Here is an 18,865-nt window from a genome sequence, read left to right as displayed (position 1 = left end):
CGCCATCTAACCAATGGCCACATATGATCTTATATAAGCTGAGGCACCCTTCTACAAAGCTCGGACTAACCTGTAGTGATATACCTAGGTTTGCCTTTGCCGGGCGACCGAACTCCCGTGGACACCGACCACAGGCACCGTGCCTGACGAGCCTTATGATACGAGTACATACCGTACGACTTCACAGAACAGTACGCTCCTGCTCACTTTAATTGGACACAAATTGATTTAGCACTACTCGTATATGCATTGTACTCACAGGCCTAGACACACGCCTATCAGTATATGTTTCACTTACCCATTTTCGCCTCACGCTGCATAGTAACTGACCCAACTGCTTGTACTAGGACTTGTATTCATATATTTAGCATTTGTATCAGGAATATTATTTCGTCCTCGATGCATCACAAACCTGCACATCAGTATGCTTAAGAACCCTACTCATACAAATCTATTGTTTAGCGAAAGTTGCAGCTACCGCCCGAGTGCCTGCACGTGACAACTGAATCTTACAGTATCGATTTCTGTAGCTTATTGGTATTTCTGTTTGCATTGAAGATCGTTGATGTCTCCGTTGATGCTCTCTGTATATGACCGATATATACCAGAGGCTGCATCCGGATTGGCCAAGCTAGTGCCTTAGCCAATCGAATGTCGCCGGCACTCAAACCCGCAAACCCGTCTCTATGTATGATTGCTGCACGTGCAACTATATCGTTCTCATTCACCCTGGAACTGCGGTCCGCTTTGACACACGCTGCAGCTGCAGCATGCAGGACCTCTGCCCCCATACCAACATCAATTACTGTACTGCTGATAACTGTACTACAGCCTTAACGAACTCTCCTGCACTACTCGCTTGATCTGTTATGTTACCCGTCACACTTATATGCACCATCTGCTTCTACTGCATTGCTTTACTCACGCATCTATTACTGTTTTTTACATACTATGTCCAGTGTGTTACAGAACAGGTTTGATTAACTTGCCTGTACCATCCTATCCTGACTCGCTGTGCTACCCACGGCATCCATACTATCGACGTTTGTTTCTCCTTTTAAAGTATTTACCCAAGTTAGCGATACCTCTCATTGGGGTGTTTTCTATGCCACTTTGGCCTGATTACCCATTGCACCGCTGCTAGACAATAGCACATTGATTTACTGCACTGTCACTGTCCACTGTTTTTTTAGGCTGTTATATTTGGAATCATGCTGCCCTACCAACTCTGCATATAATGCCTGCATCACTCTGAAGCCTTGTTTCTCCCTGGTGTATCGCTGCCCTGTGCTGTGCCGCACCAAACACACTTCTGTATTGTCATATAAGACTTCTGTCCTACATGTACCACTGTACTGTGCGCACCACTTCTCGACGCAAGACCCATCAAGTGACTACCTTCACACTCCTTGTTCCCTCACACCTATGACATTTGTACATTTGATCTGTTTACTTAATAAGCTTATTACTGTTAACTTGAACGTCGCACCTCTGTGATGCACTACTCCTTTTGTCACTGATGTCCCTGTTAACCTGCCCAGGTACCCTGCAATCTTTGTCTTATGCTTGCCACCCAGTTCATCAGACACATTGCTAGCCTATGATAATTATCTACAACAGTGCCTCTTACAGACTCCTGCAAATTTTACTTCATCCCAACCTACATAACCCGGGTACAGTCATTATACACTAGCAACGCCCATCTTCTGTGGCCAATCACTTTGCTTTGTGTCTCCTCTTCAAGTTATTAATATTGACTGAGGTATCCGCTTTCTATCTTAACTCCGTACCTGCAGCCCTATCACACACCTGGACGCACATACCTCCACTGCCCCATTGCGCCCCGCTACTAACGTTCATCACGCCTCCCACCTCACATGCACAAAGCCCTAGCACTACTCTGCTGATCAACCTGCAGTACCACCCTATCTCAGCCATGGCCACCTTTACTCATTATACCAACCCACCATACCTTAATCGATCTTAAAACACAGATTAAAGACCTAAAGGATAAGGGTAAACTGGCCCTACTACTCCTACTAGACCTATCTGCAGCATTTGACCTTGTTAATCACCAAATACTTTGACATCTCAAACTGGCTGCCCATTTTTCTGACAAAGCAACGGTGTGGATCAGTTCATTCCTGGATAACAGATCCATGAGGGTTTTCGCTCCCTCTGCAGCCACGGAACCCTCACCAGTCACCTCTGGGGTACCACAAGGATCGTGTGTTTCCCCTACACTATACAACGTGTTTACGAAGCCACTATTCGATATCTTGGATTATCTGGGTGTCACCTACACTAATTATGCAGACGACACCCAGATACTCATCCCCATTACAGGTGATCACACAACCGACACTCTTGCCGTTAACTCCATCTACCAAGTCATCCAAGCATGGATGGCACAACACAAACTTTGTCTGAATGATGAAAAGACTGAGCTTCTCATCCTAGGCTCTCACCATAGACTCAGCAAACTAGACCCTTCATTTAAATCTTTCATCAGTGATGGTAATATCATTAAGGTCACAAAGGACACTAAACCGTTAGGCAGCTACATTGACTCCACCCTCTCTCTTGCCAGACTAACGTAGTTTCCTCCACTGCAGCATACACATGTAAGCTCATTACAGCATGCCGCCCATTTCTATCACCAGCCAACTGTACCACACTAGCCAGGACATTGGTTATGTCCAAAATTGACTATTGCAATGTCCTCTATCTTGGCACCAACCTTTGCAACATCAATAAGTTTCAGATCATACAAAACAATGCCACTAGAGCTGCACTAAACATCCCTAGGAACCAACATATTTCTGACACCAGACGGAACATCCGATGGCTCTCTGTAACACAAAGAATCTCTCTAAAAGTACTCGCTTTAACCCATAAATGCCTCGCCAACCAAGCGCCCAGCTATCTGGCCAATAGATTCTCCATCCACATGACCAACAGACCCCTCAGAAGTGCCAAGACCAACTGCCTTTCCATACCCCGCTTAATCCTTCAGAGATCGGGCGGGACCAGCTTCCCAGTCATGGCGGCAAATCTTTTGAACTCGCTCACCAACCCACTTAGAGCGGAACCCTCCTTCCTGGTATTCAAGAGCAAGGCCAAAACATGGCTGTCTGCCCAAGACTTTCCCTTGTTTCAGACCGCGCGCTAGCGACCTCTCATGCTCTTGCCTACGGCTCACTCTTGTGTAAATATGTAATTTACAGTCCTGACAATTTGTATATTTGTATAATTCTGTAAAAGCCTGTGTTTATGCTTATACTTTGTTGTAACTTAAGTGATGCGCCCGGATGCCCTCGGGCCTGGTGCGCTTTATAGATAAATAAAAATACAAAATACAAATATGAATTAGGGATGTGCTGAGCACGCAGCACTACGATTCAAGGGAGGCGCCGGGAGAAACATGGATTTGGGGAGTCCCTATGCAACATTGCCAGAGATTCCACATTAATCCATGTCACGTGTAACTCAGCTACTCGTGGGCTTTTATTTCACAAATGAAAACAGACAACTTTACATTATTCACACCAGGCATGAGCAGTAGACTAAAACAGGTCAGAAGAGCTACTCACTCTCACTCAGTCACACCTAATACGGGGCAATCACTCCCGACGGATCACCAGTGACTGTCAGAGGAGAGACATGCTCCTTTGCGAGACTGCTGGGATCAGTGGCGCAACAGCCATTGGGCAGGTTGAGGTTGGGCTTTAGCATCCTTGCACCCCCTGAAATTTTGGTTTATGGTTACTTGACCTGGCTGACTTTCAGAGTTGTAGAAGGAAAGGACAGGACACAGAGTATAAACGGTGCCTACCTGCGGCTCCACGGTCATCAAAGGCCAAGGAATTACTAATGTAAGTATTTCATTGTTAGCAGCTGAATTCGTATGCAATTGACATTGGGAGGGGTGTTAGTACTTGTATGTCAGAGGAGTGATTAGGAGGGTGTGGGGGACGCAGCTCCTTCTTGAAGCAGTCCTTAAGTGTGTAGTGTTGGACGTGGAGAGAGTTAACTGCTTGTAACACTGAAGATGCATCAAAAGTCTATTTAGAATGTCTAAAGAAGTTAGATGCCCCCTCAGAGGCAAGAATGGCCCTCCACCAAAGCCTCTGAAGTTTTCTCCTCTCCCAACATTTAAAAGGGTTATCTCCCCCTGAAATGTTAGTCTAGTTGCGCCCCTGGCTGGGATGCTGCTAGTAGATGTAAGCTGAAACTAGTATTACAGTAAGCTGAAACTAGTATTACAGTAAGCTGAAACTAGTATTACAGTAGGTAGTAAGTGAATTTTGATGTTTGTTACATGTTTTTTCATTCCTGTGCTACCTAGTTATGTAATGTTTTTCCAAGTGATTGTACTTTGGACACATTCATACAGAGAAAATGTACAGGTTGAACTTGTTAGTTTAACAATTTATTAAATGAATGCTTGCTTAAAAATAATTTTCCTTTATTTTTCTTCAAAATTAATATATTATTCGAAAAAAGAAACTTGAAAATATCTTTAATATAGAGCAACGTCTGGGGGAAGCAGGGCACAGAGGTGTGTAATGTTTATATTTTATTAACAAATAAATAATCAATTTGAAACCTAGACGGGTATCTGTCAAATTGGACTCGAGGCATTTAAAAAAATGTAATCCCTTGATTTTGCAGTTTGGCGTGGGGGCTTTTCAGGGAGAGGGGGCATGGCTGGTGGGTGAGGGGGGCCAAGGGACATGGGTTTCAGGAGAGGGCCACAAAGGCTGTCTGTGCCTTGGGCCCCGAAAACTGTCAAGATGGCCCTGCACACACTGCACTCACATCTGGTTACATCTACTTGTTTTTTTATTATTAAAGCACTGGTTTACTGTGTGGGAAATAGTGCATTTTACAGTGAATCGTCTCAAGGCACTGTGATCAGGCTCCGGAACAATGTTAAAATAATGCATTAGTCACACATATCCAATGTAACGAGCCACACAAGTCACTTTCTCAGTGATTCAATTACTAACGTCAACAAACATTGTTGCCATCCCTGAGCGCTTTAACCATTGGTCACGACCCATGCATGCCACAATTCCTAGGCCAAACGGCTGGATAAATAGAAATTCCAACAGTTCGGGTTGCAATAGTAGTACGTGTTTCAATTGTTTTTAGGCACTAATCACATGCTTGTCTGATATTTGGGCTGTCACTCACGGCACATTTCTTTTTGATTATGGGTCAAAATGTCCACATGCCCGAACCCGAACTCCCACCTCTCCCTCTGCCCCACCAACCCACCCCCCGCCCGACCCCAGTCGAAACTGCATTTTACACCACGTTTCAGGAATAATGCACCAGAAAATTGGGAAACCCACCAGAGCCATCCCAAATGGTCAAAAATCTTGGTATCCTAATGGACAATGAGCGAACACTTGAGCCACTAGTCAATGAGATAGTGAAAGAAATGCTTCTTCCATCTGCACTCTATCATAAAGATACTCCCCTTCTTATTCACACACAGAACACTAGCCGTCATCTCTCTCATCATGTCAAGAATAGATTACACCAACCGCATCTACCATGGAATATCATAATACCTGTTAAGAAAACTACAATGAATACAGAACACGGCTGCAATACTTCTCCTTAAACTCACCTGAAAAGACCACACCAGCGTTGAGGACACTACACTGGCTGCCATTCAAAAAGCGCTTCACCTTCAAAACACTCGGCATAAGACACAGAGCAATACACGGCTAAGGTGCAGAATTTATACAGGAGAAAATCATCATCCACAAACCTGCACAAACGCTTAGATCCAGCAACGACATCCGCCTCGAACCAATACAATACTCAAAACAAAAATGTGGAGGATCACCATTCCCCTACATAGCCATAAAACTCTGGAACTCCCTCCCAAAGAAAATACATATAACAGAGGACGACCCCATTTTCAGGAAGCTGTTATAAAACTGGCTATTTAACACCCATTCAGAAGGAAACATCCGAGTGACACAATTCACCCACCGCATGACTAGTAAAATACACAGAAAGAGACCTCCCGAATCCAAAAGGCGAGCCCGACGTGGACGAAGTTGGCCCACCCTGAATGTGACCAGGGTACTGAGCCTAGCCGAATTTGATGCAAATGTCAACTAATCGTACTAAGAGCTCACCATTCTGCATACTCACCCACAAACTCTACACAAAAACAACCATACCTCTACTGCACCACAAACTACACACACTCCACAACACCCGACTTGAAACCAAAAACATGTACACACAAAGCGCCCATTAACAATCATACTTCAACACCACATGACGTCTACCAACCAAAAATGCACCAATGCTCAGGGACCGGTTTCTCCGAACGGAAGCTGCCAACAGCACATCAAAACTCTTGCTCTTTTCCTTCTCAATGCCACCAACAACCCCCGCTCCCTTGCCCCCAACCCTCCTTCCACTGCAGATCCACCAGGGCACCAAGAGACCATGCAAGCGGCAGGATTGCGCGCTACACGACCAGATAACATAACAAATCTTCATAGGGCACTGCTGAAAGATATCTATTTTGTGTTAAACATTTTCTGGGTCTTTTGCTAAATAAAGACAGACATCAGCAGCTTGGATCCCAGAGCGGTATGCACGCCTCACCAGAACCCACACATCGCACCTATTGCTACCCTCTTAATCACTACTCTTTCCCCTCCGCAGAATGCACTCTCTGGTGAGGTCATATCTCCTCACTTCCCTGGTTGCATCCGGCAAGTGGCAGCCACACATTTTATGCTGAGCCCTGCTCCTCCCCGCCCAGATTTAAAATATTGTTGGTGGGCCCCCCAAATGAAGGGACATATCAAATGCACTATTAACACCAGTGGCTATACTGCCTGTTTGAAGAGCCCCACACCCCCAGACACTCTCTAGGCCTCATAGGGGGACCAGCACCACAATTTGAGGATCACTACACCAGGTTGAGACATGCCCTTATTGTTATCAATTGACCCCATTTCACTCACAAAAAGTGCTTGGAAATTACACCCAGTGGTCCAGATAAGATTTGGAAGTGGGAGTATTTTACTCCCTATTTTTGAAGATGGGGCAAAATGATTGAGGGAGTACAAATCCAAGTCCAATTCCCAGTGGTAGTATTTTATAAGGGAGTAAAAATATGTTTTAACTGGAAAAAGAAAAGAAAAAAAGATTGTAATCATTATTTTGTTGCGCCTAGTTATTCATGCACATTTAAAAGAAACATGTTTACTTCTTCTGATCCGGCAGTAATTATAGTGGTTTCTTCCTGTGGTACAATGTGTACTACTGGTCCCAATTTCCTTTGAGTATTTTTAGTCGCCATTTTATTGTTTGGGAGTATTATCCTACTTTTAGGGAGTAAAAGTGGCCAATGGGCCCCTTATCTGTAGGATGGATTGCACCCTCCCTCTCATCACTCAACCAACTTAACATGATGCCACCTCCTTTCCTCCCGCATGCCGAGTCAGTGGTACAGGCCTACATCCGTGTGAACATCCCTCCAACGCCCTGCGACCCCCCAGCAGAGATCTATAGAACTGACGTACCACTGCTACTTCCCTCTAGCACAGAATGTGCACCTGTTCCCACCTCCTACAGACTTCAGCCCCCACCATGTTCTCTTTTGGGTTTGTTTCCCCATGCTCTGCCCTGCCCCCCCCCCACCCCTGTTTCCCTTGTCCATGCTTCACATTGTCCACGGTATGCCTGTACTGGGGACACAGAACGCTCAGAGTGGAACTGGTACAGTCTGCAGTAATTGAAGGTCATGGTGCCGAGTTATAATGATAATGTTGTGTGCAGCAATTTGATAACACAAGATCTGGCTTTGCGACATGCCCGGGCCAAGTGGACATCCTGTACCTCTCGTGCCGTTTGATCCTCTGTATCCTGGCACATCGAGTATTGTTTTTCTGTGTGGCAGAACGCAAGCAGAGGAAGCGGGGCTCGATGTTCTGCTATTCACAAGGGAAACGGACGCATTGAAACTCTCCATAGGTTTGCATTATCAGGCAAGTCGCCAACGTTGAATCAGACATGCAGTTTGTTGTTATTCATTATGTAAATACAATTTGCAGTGGCTCAAAAAAAAACAGACAGCTTTTCTACCTGTAAAGCAATCAGCTTTGTACAATTAAAAACTTTTTTTGTTTTTTTAATCAATGGAACTAATCAACACCATGCAACGGTGAGGATTTGCCTTGCATCTGCATGGTTTATCACCATCTCAGCAACACGAGCGTTAGCAATTTTCATTAAGATTCAGATCATTTCACATAAAAGGGTTATTGACGATCAGCTTGGCCCTCATCCTACTCTTTGCTGCGTGATTGACAGCCCTCGGCCGGCCCAGACGATAGTCGTTACAGGAGCAAGGCAGGAAGCTGTGATGGACTATGATGGACGAGCCCTGATCACGATCGCCCTGGACCCCACACACGTTACCCTTCTAGTATGACACCACAATAAGGAGGGAGTGGACTGCACACCCAGTGCACTGGTCCAAACTAAAAGATACCAGTAATTGTGTGAGCAATCCCCTTCTGCAGTACTAATAGTCTCTAACATACCAGCAGTGAAGGACGACGTGAGCGGTAAAAAGGTTGAGTGGGCCAGAACAGGCACCTCTCAAATTCAGATTCATCGGCGTAACAGCATACACGGTTACGCCTATGCATGAAAGGTAGCGATAAGTGCAAATGTGGCTTATTAGTGAAGAAGGTAGAATATAATTGCAAAAGGTGGGGGCATTAATAAACAGGCACTGGCAAAACCAACAGTTTTGGCTTTAGTGTAGATATGGAAAAGGTATTTACTATTTACCAGGCATTGCTGTAATGCTACCAACTGGCCATTAATGGTAGCAGCTTTAAAATGGTGCATGTAACTGGGCATACTATAGCAGTGCCATCTAATAGCTATAAACAAGCTGAAACTGTTGGCTTTGCTAATGATGGTCTTTAACAGGACTTCAGTGAAGGACACCCGCACTGCTTGTAAATCAAGTGGCTAAAGGCAGCCCTGGTTAAGACTTGTTTATTACACAAGTAGTACATTTATATCACAAATAAAACAATTAGCTCGCAGAAGACTGCTTTAAAAGAAAAACCCTCGTAGGCACTTCCAGAGCAAGGTTTGAGTTCAATGCTTGAGAAAGGTAGCTTAAAGTGATCCTAGGAGGGTGTGTGTGGAGCGGGAAGGGCTAGGAAGTGGGTGGGAATGACCATAGGGGTTAGCATAACCATTGGCAGGCAATGGGTGGATAAATAACCAAACAACACCTAAAAGCATTTTGTCCCCTCCTCCTACACCATCTCTATCTCTCTGTATCCCAACGCATTAGATTCTGAAAAACTAAAACGGCAAAGAGTGCAGAATCTGTGGCTAAGTTGCTTCTAACATTGTCTATTGGAGACCATGGACCTGATTCACCGAATGTTTCATAATGGCGCAAACCCATAGGAAAACGCTCTGTGAATCCGGCCCTAAATCTCTTAGGCATTATGCAGGTTTCACTGGCTACCAGAGCCTTATTGCACAGAATTTAACATGCTATGCATTATGCATTAAGCGTTCTATGACACAGGGTCTTCCTTAGTCGACCCTGGCCAGATGTGGCAGCATTCAAGGGGTAAGTGTCTGCTCTGCATCAAATATGTATGAAAAGTACTGATGGCAGATCCTCTTCCGTGAAAGCTGCTAGATTATGGAATACCACCCCCCAAAACACCAGGATTATAGTGAACCATCTCGCTTCCAGGTGCCAATTTAAGATGCACCTCTTTCCAAAGTAATCACAGGCCTCTGTATTCTGCGTTTATTTTAAACTATGTTGGTGTGCTCAGTATATCCTAGGGTCAATGCGGCACTAGCTGGGCATAAGTACACGCCTAATAAGCACATGTAATAAAACATACATTGCATGACACTACATGTGCGAATACCAGCAACATGCACATAAACCCTCTTCCAACAGAAATTGAGCAATGAAACAGAGCTGGAGAAACAACAAAGAGGGACAACACACAATGTTTACCCACAACACTATAGAAATTACATGAAATACTCAATTCCCCAGAGGAATTGCCGCACAAATCATGAGCATTGCATGATGCTGGGAAGAAGGCAAGTGAAAAACAACAGTAAACCAGAAGGTGAAAGACGTAGAAGCAGGTTCAAACAGAAATGTCTCGCCTTCTCGGAGAGAAGTTGAAGCTACGCTGTAGGTGTGGGGCAGCCTGGGGAAAGACAAAGACCAAGACCCGTGCCAGAAGCCAGGCGGGACGAGCAGTGAAGATGAAGACCCGAGTGGCACCAGCAAGACCGCCAGCAAAGCCGGGAGGGGGGGGCCTGCAGACAATCCGCTCTCCCTGGGGCCAGACGGGAATAGCTGAGAAAGCAGGAACTCACCTGGAGCCCAGGGCCTCAATATGTCATCTGGGTGCATTGATTCTGCCCAGGTGGGTGGGCCTGGACGGAGTCCAACAAAGAATTTCCTGCTGTAAAGAAGCACTGCCACGGAAGGAAATGAAAATAGGCAGCCTGGGCACATAAGCCCACGAATATTTCCCAACATATCAGCACAGTCCTTGGAGAAGGCTTGGTGGCACTACAGCCCTGCTCAGATTCGGTGAAAGAAAATGGCTGTCGTGTGGGGAAAAAGCATATACTCGAGAGCCAATCACATAATAGTGAAATCACTAACAAACTGGACATCCAATCAGCTACTGCTTACATTTGAAAGCACTAGAGCAACCCCCACAAATTAGTAAATGGGCGTTTTCAGAACCATTTTAAACCAAAACGTAAGTAGCACAGTACCTTATTTTAAATACAAAATACAGTACAATATGTAACATAGCTTGAAAGCTGCAGTATATATATTTTAAAGCATCAATCAAGTTAAAAAACATCTTAATAACAATGATAGGAAAAATGGCTGACAAATTAACCACACAAAAGAAAAATCAGCCAAAGAGTGCAAAAAAGAGGTGTTGTGGGGGGAGATTGGTGGGAATGGGAGGAAAAACCTATAGATTTCAATTGGAGGTGGCTGTTACACAGGTGGGAAACATGGCCAAACTACATAATATGCATCCTCATATGTCAACCTGCATTGAAAAGCATTACAAACCAGCATCCAAAGCTCCCATTTAAAGCTCTCATGTTAAAGCTCTTATTTTAATGACACTAGTTTTGGCTTTATAGGTAGAGCTTTCAGCACCACCTAATAGTCAAAACTAATAATAAACAAGGCTCCAGTGCTGACCATAAAGCACTTGCGCAGACGGCAGGACTAGTGCAGATGGTGGAGCACTTATACTGATGGTATGGCACTACTCGACAAAGCTAGTGCCACACTTGGGTGGTCTCTGGGGCACTTGGGTTGAAGGGGACATTAGTACAGAAGGCAGAGCATTACATCATGCTATTGGGGCTTTTGTGCAGAGGGTGGGTTATTAGAGCAGAATGTGGAGGCACTAGTACAAAGGTTGAGAATCCATGTCATTAATGAAGAAGATGTGGCGTAAGTGAAGATGCAGGGGCATTAATGCAAAAGATAAGCCACATTGGTGGTGCACCAGTGCAGTCAGTGGTCGGGCCAGTTCAGACATTTGGGACCTCGGTACACAAGGTTGGGTTGTTATTGTACCCGTTTGAGGAATTGGAATATGGCTTATGTGTGCAAAATGCGGGTGCAGTCGGTTGGGCATTAACGAAGAACATGGGCATCCCTACAGAAGGCATAGAATTACTGCCTGAGAAATGGAAAAGTGAAAAAGAAGTGACAGCGTGGAAAATGAAGCACTATTGCTGGCAGGGGCACTAGCACAGTTGGTGGGGAACAAGTGCAGAATGTGGGATGTTCGTGCAGAAGGGGGGTCAGTAGTACAGAAGGTTGTGACAGTAATACAGGTCGTGGATCATTAGTGCAGAAAGTTGGGTCACCAGTAATAAAATGTAAAATATAGCGTATAGCGAAATGTATGCTATTTTGGCAACCTCTTTGTAGAAAAGGTTGGCTCATAATGCAGAAGTCATGGTGTTAATCAAGAAGCTGGGGCTTTGGTGAGACAATGGAACACCCTTGCATACGTTGAAGGCATTGGTGCAGAAAATAATGCATTAGCATAGAAGTGGGGTACTAGTGTAGAAGGAAAGGAATTTGTGCAGAAGGTTGCGGCATTAGTCTAGAGAATTACTGCGGAAGACATGGAATTAGTGAAGATGGGGAAACCATGGAGTACAGTATTTTTTTATTTTACATTTAATAAGCTCACACAACCCTCAGGCATCACAGCGGTTTTTACAACCAGTTACACTCAAATACAGAGAAATAAATAAATCAGAAAGAAAATCAGGTGCAGCTGGCTAGGGTGCGGTAGCTATGTTGAGGTCCAGGTGCTTGTGCAAATAGCCAGGTTTTCAGAGCCTTCCTGAAAGTCCAGCAGGTGGGTTCTTCTCTTAGGTGTGGCGGGAGGGAGTCCCATTGGTTAGCTGCCACTGATGGGAAGCTTGCACACCCACTCTTTACCCTTTTATATTTGGGTGGGAACAGTCTGTGGGTGTATGCCCTTCTGACGGGTCTGGTGGAATAGGCTTTTCAGAATCTTTGTGCAAGGTATGGTGGGACGAGTCGTATATGCATTTGTGGGTGATAGAGTTTTAAAAATAATTCTTTACTTGATTGGCAACCAATTTATGTTGACACCCAAAGTATAAGTAGACCCAGCCCTACAGATAAGAGGTGTATTGGCCACATTTACTCCCTAAAATAATCAAAAATCCCAAAAGATAAAAATAGTGAGTACAAATACTCCTAACAGAAAATAGGAAACAAACATGTAAAACCTTGTGCCCCTGCTTTCAACCACACAGCTCCATGGATAGGTTTGGTCCAGTAGTAAACATAGTACCACAGGAAGAGACTACTATTATAACTGACTGATAGGAAGACGTTGCTCATTGCGCCAGATGAGATCTCTAGAATTGTCTACTCTATGAAAGCCTCCTCTAAAAAGGTGCTCCCCTGCTCCGCCAGAACCATCAAGGACAACATTGCCACTCTCACTACAGCCTTGGCTGACCTCTGCAAACATTCCTTTGCCACTGGCTCTTTCCCTCAACCCTGCAAGCACTCTCTTGTGCACCCTCTCCTAAAACGACATCTGCTGACCCTTTATGTGTGGCTAACTATGGCCGCTTTCTTGGGCAAACTCATGGAGAAGCTGGTCATTCCCCAACTGACCCTCCACAGCGAATTGGCTGGCTGCCTCCATGACCATCAATCTGATTTTAGGGCTGCCAGAAGTACGGAAACTGCTCTCCTGAACATCCATGAAGTCCTACTCTCCAACCTGGACTCCAACTCTCCTTCTGTTCGGATCCTCCTCGATCTCTCTTCTGCTTTTGACTGTCAACCACTCCATTCTCATAAACCGTCTCCATGATACCCTAGGAAACATGGACAGCGCATTGGCGTGGCTGACCTCTGTCCTTCCAAACAGACCTTCCCAAGTGTAATTGGGCCCTTTTGTTTCCTCTACCTCACTCTAGGCCTATGGCGTTCACCAGAGCTCTATCCTATCTCTTTGGCTCTTTAACATCTTCCTGGCCCCTCTGATCTCCACTTTCTCCTCCCTCTCATTTTCATTGTTACGCAGATGACGCACAGCTCTCTCTTTCAAGCTGCACTCCTCTACCTCCTCCTGCCTCATACTGGACTGTCTGACTGCTATTCAGGCCTGGTGCTCTGCCAATGATCTCTACCTTAATGCCAGTAAGACAGATTCTTCTCATTGGGACACCTGCTCCCTTTTTCCCCTCAGTCTCTGGCCAGACTCCCTGGGTCCTCTCCCCTCACCCACTTGTGAGGCAAAAAAGCTTTGGATCATATTCTACTCCTCTCTCTCTTTCTCTCCACACATCACGGACCTTGCCAAGAAGTCCAATTTTCAGCTATACCTCCTCAAGGGCATTCTACCTTTCCTCACCTTCCCCCAGAAGCTCAACATCTCTAGGCTTGACTACTACAACAGCCTCTGCCTCAACCTTTCTCTTTCCTCCCTTCGCCCCCTTCGATTAATCCAGAACAGGACTGTGAGAGTTATCCTTGGCCTCAAGCCCAGGGCCCGCATCTCTCCAGCCCTAAAATCCCTCCACTGGCTCCCGGTGAGTGCAAGGAGCAAATTCAAAACCCTTTTGCATCATCCATAAAGCTGTCTGGGGCCTGGGACCTCTTTACATCCAGCATTCCCTGCCTAAATACCTCCCTGCTAGAGTTCTTTCCATCCTCTGGCGCCAACTCTCTGTGGGTCAAACGCTCCTCACAGCAGAGAGTGTGAGGTAGATCCCTTTCCTCTGCAGGCTCTTCCCTCTGAACTTACTGCCTCCCTCTGGAACTGCTTCCCCCGCCTCTCAAACATGAGCCAGATCTTCTTAGGTTCCGGAAGCTTCTCAAGACTTTCCTTTTCTCCTCTTCCTTCCATCTCTTCCTCCCTTGCTAATCTCTCCATCTGCCACTGCGACTGGGGCCTGGCCCCTTCAGAGTCACAGGGACCAGACTGCCCACTACTAGTCCCCCCCAGCATCCTTTCCCAGCACTTGCCCTTGGTCGCCCTTCCAGACTAGCCCAACTTGGTCCTGCCATGCCCACCGCACTCATCCGCCCCCTCTACCCCTGGCACTTGCCACCTTGGCTCTCCCAGCACTTGCCCGCTCCCTTCCTTGGGGGCACCCACTCCTGCACTTCTCCCCCCATGCACTTACCTCTCATGCACTTGCACAGTAGGATTGTCACAAGGCCAATATAACCGTTTTTGTTGTTCTGCTTTTGGTTGCTCTACTGATGCGATTCCCCTATTCCCCACTGCGCCTTCTTGTCTAGTGGCGCCTGGAAACACTTGTGTATAGACGCCATACAAATGTCCAATAAATAAATAAAGCAAACCTGTATCTTTTAATGTGCCTGAGTAACTAGTTGCAAATAAATAATTTATTAAAAAAACATTTATGTTGACCATTTAAAACATATTTTTACTTGTTTATAAAATACTCCCTTTGGGAACTGGACATACCTTTTTACTTGCTAAAAAATATTTTTACTACCAACTTTGAAAAACCAGGAGTAAAATACTACCACTTCCAAATCTTATCTGCAGCACTGGGTAGACCTTGTTGGCATAAAAGTAGAAGATTAGCAATACATGTACACAGGCTCGGACTGTTTTATAGGGCAATAGGCCCATGGTCGAACCAAAAGCGCAAAATGCTAGTGTGGGCCAGTTTTTTGGGTCAAAGCGGGGCACTTTTTTGGCCAATGTGGGCCAGTTTGATGAGTTACTTCACTATGCGGCTAATAGTATTGACCAGTGTTACTGAATTAATATTCTTTAAAATGCACAAATTGCATCTCATTTGATCAGAAAACTCCCCCTTTGGGTACTATTCAAACAGCTTCACGAAAGGAATGAATTCCCATTTGAAACTGTGGGCCACTTTTTTGTTGGTGCCCGAGACAACTGTATGCCCAGTCCGACCATGTATGTACAAGGTTGGGCTACATCTAAGACGATTGCAGCATTAATGCAGAGGGGTGCATCAGTGCAGAACATGGCATACTAGTGCAGTTCAGTACCTTGATGGGGTCACCGGTGCAATAAGCGTAGGAATGAGTATTAACCTGAGACCTACGTTCAATGGGTGAGTCATTAGACATGTAGGATGGGCAGTAATGAAATAAGATGAGGCATTAGTGTTATAGGCTGGGGTAGTTGTGCAGAAGGCCTGGCATTAGAGCATGGGCCTTAGTAAGGAAAATGGGCCCCTGAAGCAGACGATAGGGCGCACGCTTAACAGGGTGGGAGATTCTTGCAGGAGCTGGCAGCATTACTATAGAAAACGGAATAGCAGTGCAACAGGCAGCGCATTAAGCACAACAAGTTGTGGCAATAGTACAATGGGCGTGGCATAAATGTAACAGGCTGCAGCATCAGCGTAATGGGCTGGGGCATAAGTGCAACAGTCGGAGTCGTCAGTACAGCACGCCTGTGCATTAGTGCAAAACGTTGAGCATTAGAGCAATAGGTAAGAGGAGGTACCATTGTGTGGGCGGTGGGAGCCTGGTGTGAAAGGTGGGAAACATGGTGAGAGTATTAGTAAGGAAGATGTGGCATTACAGCAGAAGATGGGCGCCTCGTGCACATTGTGGAGAGTTTATTCAGTAGGTTGGCAACCGGCAACTGTCAGCAATCGGTGGGATTTAGGATGCAGCAGCGGCTACTCACCAGGTTCCAGACCCCCAGAATGATGGTGCCGGTGCGGACATGGCAGCAAAGGCAGCAACTGTTGGAATAGAAGCGAGCCCAGGGAGAATGCATCTTCATGGCCGTGTCCAGCTGCCCTCTCCGGGGGGCACTACAGGCTTCGAGGAGTGTCGAGAGCTGGTCTCTTCTGAACCCTGGCCTTGCCTCTCCGGGGGTCGGGATGCTTCACTGCTGGCGGCTCCGCGCCCGCTGCTGCTGCTGCTGCTGTCACAGCTCGGGACCCTGCAGCAGCCGGCGGTGTGAACACACCTCCAGGGACAGAGAGCGAGCAGAGCACGTGACCAGTGCGCGCCGCCTGGCCGCCAGCACCCTGGCCGGCCAGGATCCTTCCATGACGTCACAGGGGATCCTGCAGCATCTCACGGAGAGGTGGCGCCGTGCCGCCACGAGCCGCAGCACCCGCAGCTGCATTTACTGTTTACTCCGCTTCGCACACACCCCCCCCCCCACCTCACCAAAACTTCCTGCACAGGTGTATTAAACATTGTATTAGAAATCACACCTGCCCATCCTAAATTCCTCAAATTTGAGCTGCAGTGTCCCAGAGTTGTAGGTTCTGTGTGGTCACTGAATCATACACAGAAAGCAAAGCATGTTTGATCAATGACACCGCATTTATATCATGCTATATTTTCCCAGCCTTTGTTATGGATTAGTCAATGGGTGCAGGAAGCCGCTTCTGATATAGGCGCTCAACATACACGAACACATAACCCATACATCTGCCTGTGGAGGCAGGGGTGAACACCTTCAGGCAGTGCAACCAGCCACGGCGGCGAGGTGGGGGGCAGAGGGTAGATTTAGAGGGGCTTAGGAGGGACTGGGTTGTACATTCAGGGGAGGGGGAATTTAGGAGATTTTTCTCAGCTCTCCCCAACAAATAAGCATGTGCGCTGAAAGGATCGACGTTTCCTATAATGTTGCAAACAAATTAGAAAAGGTGCGCACAATGCTTTCAGCGGCACGGAACACGAGCCGGGGCTCATCACAGGGGCGTGGCCTAGTGGCAGGGGGGGAGAGTTCACCTGCCAGCTCTTCAGGCCACAACCCCTTCACCAGCCCCGGCTTCTAGCACCTTGAAGGGTCTTTTGTGCTAGATGGAATTACAATAATGATCTCAAACCAAGTAATTGGACAGACTGAAAGAATATGGTAAAGTACTGGTGTATTATCAATTTAATAAAGCAGGGCAAACTGGCAGACAGTTGACTGATGCATGCACATTCACACCTCAACTTGATTACATAGAGGTCTTATACCCCAAAATGTGTCATCTATGATGTCATTCTATGTGGCAAAATACAAACCAAGGGACGGTATTGGTTAAGAGGAACATATCTACTTGCTAAGCCAGTAAGATAGCTCAGCGGGTTGAGCATATGCTGCTGTGATCTGAGCATGATCTGCAGGTCGCAGGTTCAAATCCGGGCAACGCCAACTCAGCCTTTTATGAGTACCAATTTTGGTTGGGTAATATTGTATGTAAATATGTGCTCTGCAAAGTGTGTTGGATAAAGTCGCTATATAAATAACACATCATTATCATAACTTATAGAACATATAACGATTAGTGCACCATTGGCTACCCCTTAACTGTAGGGCATGCCTTGAACTACCTCTAAATACGTACAGTACTGATTATAGCAGACAAAACAACAGTGGATTGGTCTAGGCTACATTGCATGTTAGGTTGTCCCTTGACCCCACTGATTGATTGGCATACTATCCCAACCTTGGACGTTTGGCTCCTTAGTAGCACGTACGTGAAACATAACCTGGGTGTTTGAATCCCATCAGACTGCTCCCCATTTTCCCAATTAGTGCATGCCATCAACCAAAGTCGCCTGTTTGTAGTTTGACCTTGTTGCCCGCTCACTGTCCTGGGCCATTCAAGGGAGTGCAAGCACACCATTATCTTAGCTTTAGGCTCTAATGAATTGCCTTTGTTTTTGACTTCTGAGTCACGCCTGAAGAGACCACGAAAGTGTCCATTTCAGCCTTCTATTTACTGCTATTTGATTTAATTATGCAGGGTGCTGTTGCTCTTCTTGGCCCCTAAAGACTTGCTCACTCACATGGACTTTAAACACTTTTAATTGACCAGCAGTTTGGCTCTCACAAATGTTTTCTTCTTCCTTCATCTATGAAGAATGTCCCAATTCATAACTTATCCATGAACGCCCTTTGTGCTCTGTGTTTCTCCGATTTTCTTTCTACCTTGTGTTACTGCGTATTTACAATTATTGGTCAGTAGGTTACTTATTTTAAACATGTTTTAATTATATAATGTGTTTTAGTATATACAACTTTATACATTTACCAAATAAACCAACATTACATTAACCGGTTAATATACAAATGACAAATTCATACCAAAAATCGCATACTAAAATATAATTTAATCGCATTGTATAAAATACAGTGTATAAAATACTACAAATTCACATTCAAGTTCATAACTTAAAACATAACGACACGTTATTTAAAAATCATTCAACCCCCATGACAACCCAATCAAT

General features: G+C 45.7%; 1 protein-coding gene across 1 annotated transcript in view; it reads right to left on the bottom strand.

Annotated features, from left to right (window-relative positions):
- Positions 1-16,670, bottom strand: part of LAPTM4B (lysosomal protein transmembrane 4 beta) — a 761,683-nt gene extending 745,013 nt beyond the window's left edge. The window contains exon 1 of the mRNA XM_069621405.1: positions 16,308-16,670. Coding sequence (XP_069477506.1) covers positions 16,308-16,406 — 99 coding nt within the window. The 5' untranslated portion in view covers positions 16,407-16,670. The remainder of the gene's footprint in view (positions 1-16,307) is intronic.
- Positions 16,671-18,865: the final 2,195 nt, after the last annotated feature.

The sequence above is a fragment of the Ambystoma mexicanum genome, chromosome 5q (assembly GCF_040938575.1).
Source record: "Ambystoma mexicanum isolate Mex_15411 chromosome 5q, UKY_AmexF1_1, whole genome shotgun sequence".
NCBI lineage: Eukaryota > Metazoa > Chordata > Amphibia > Caudata > Ambystomatidae > Ambystoma > Ambystoma mexicanum.
The sequence above is the reverse complement of the archived record's forward strand: the minus strand, read 5'-3'. Positions and strand labels throughout refer to the sequence as shown.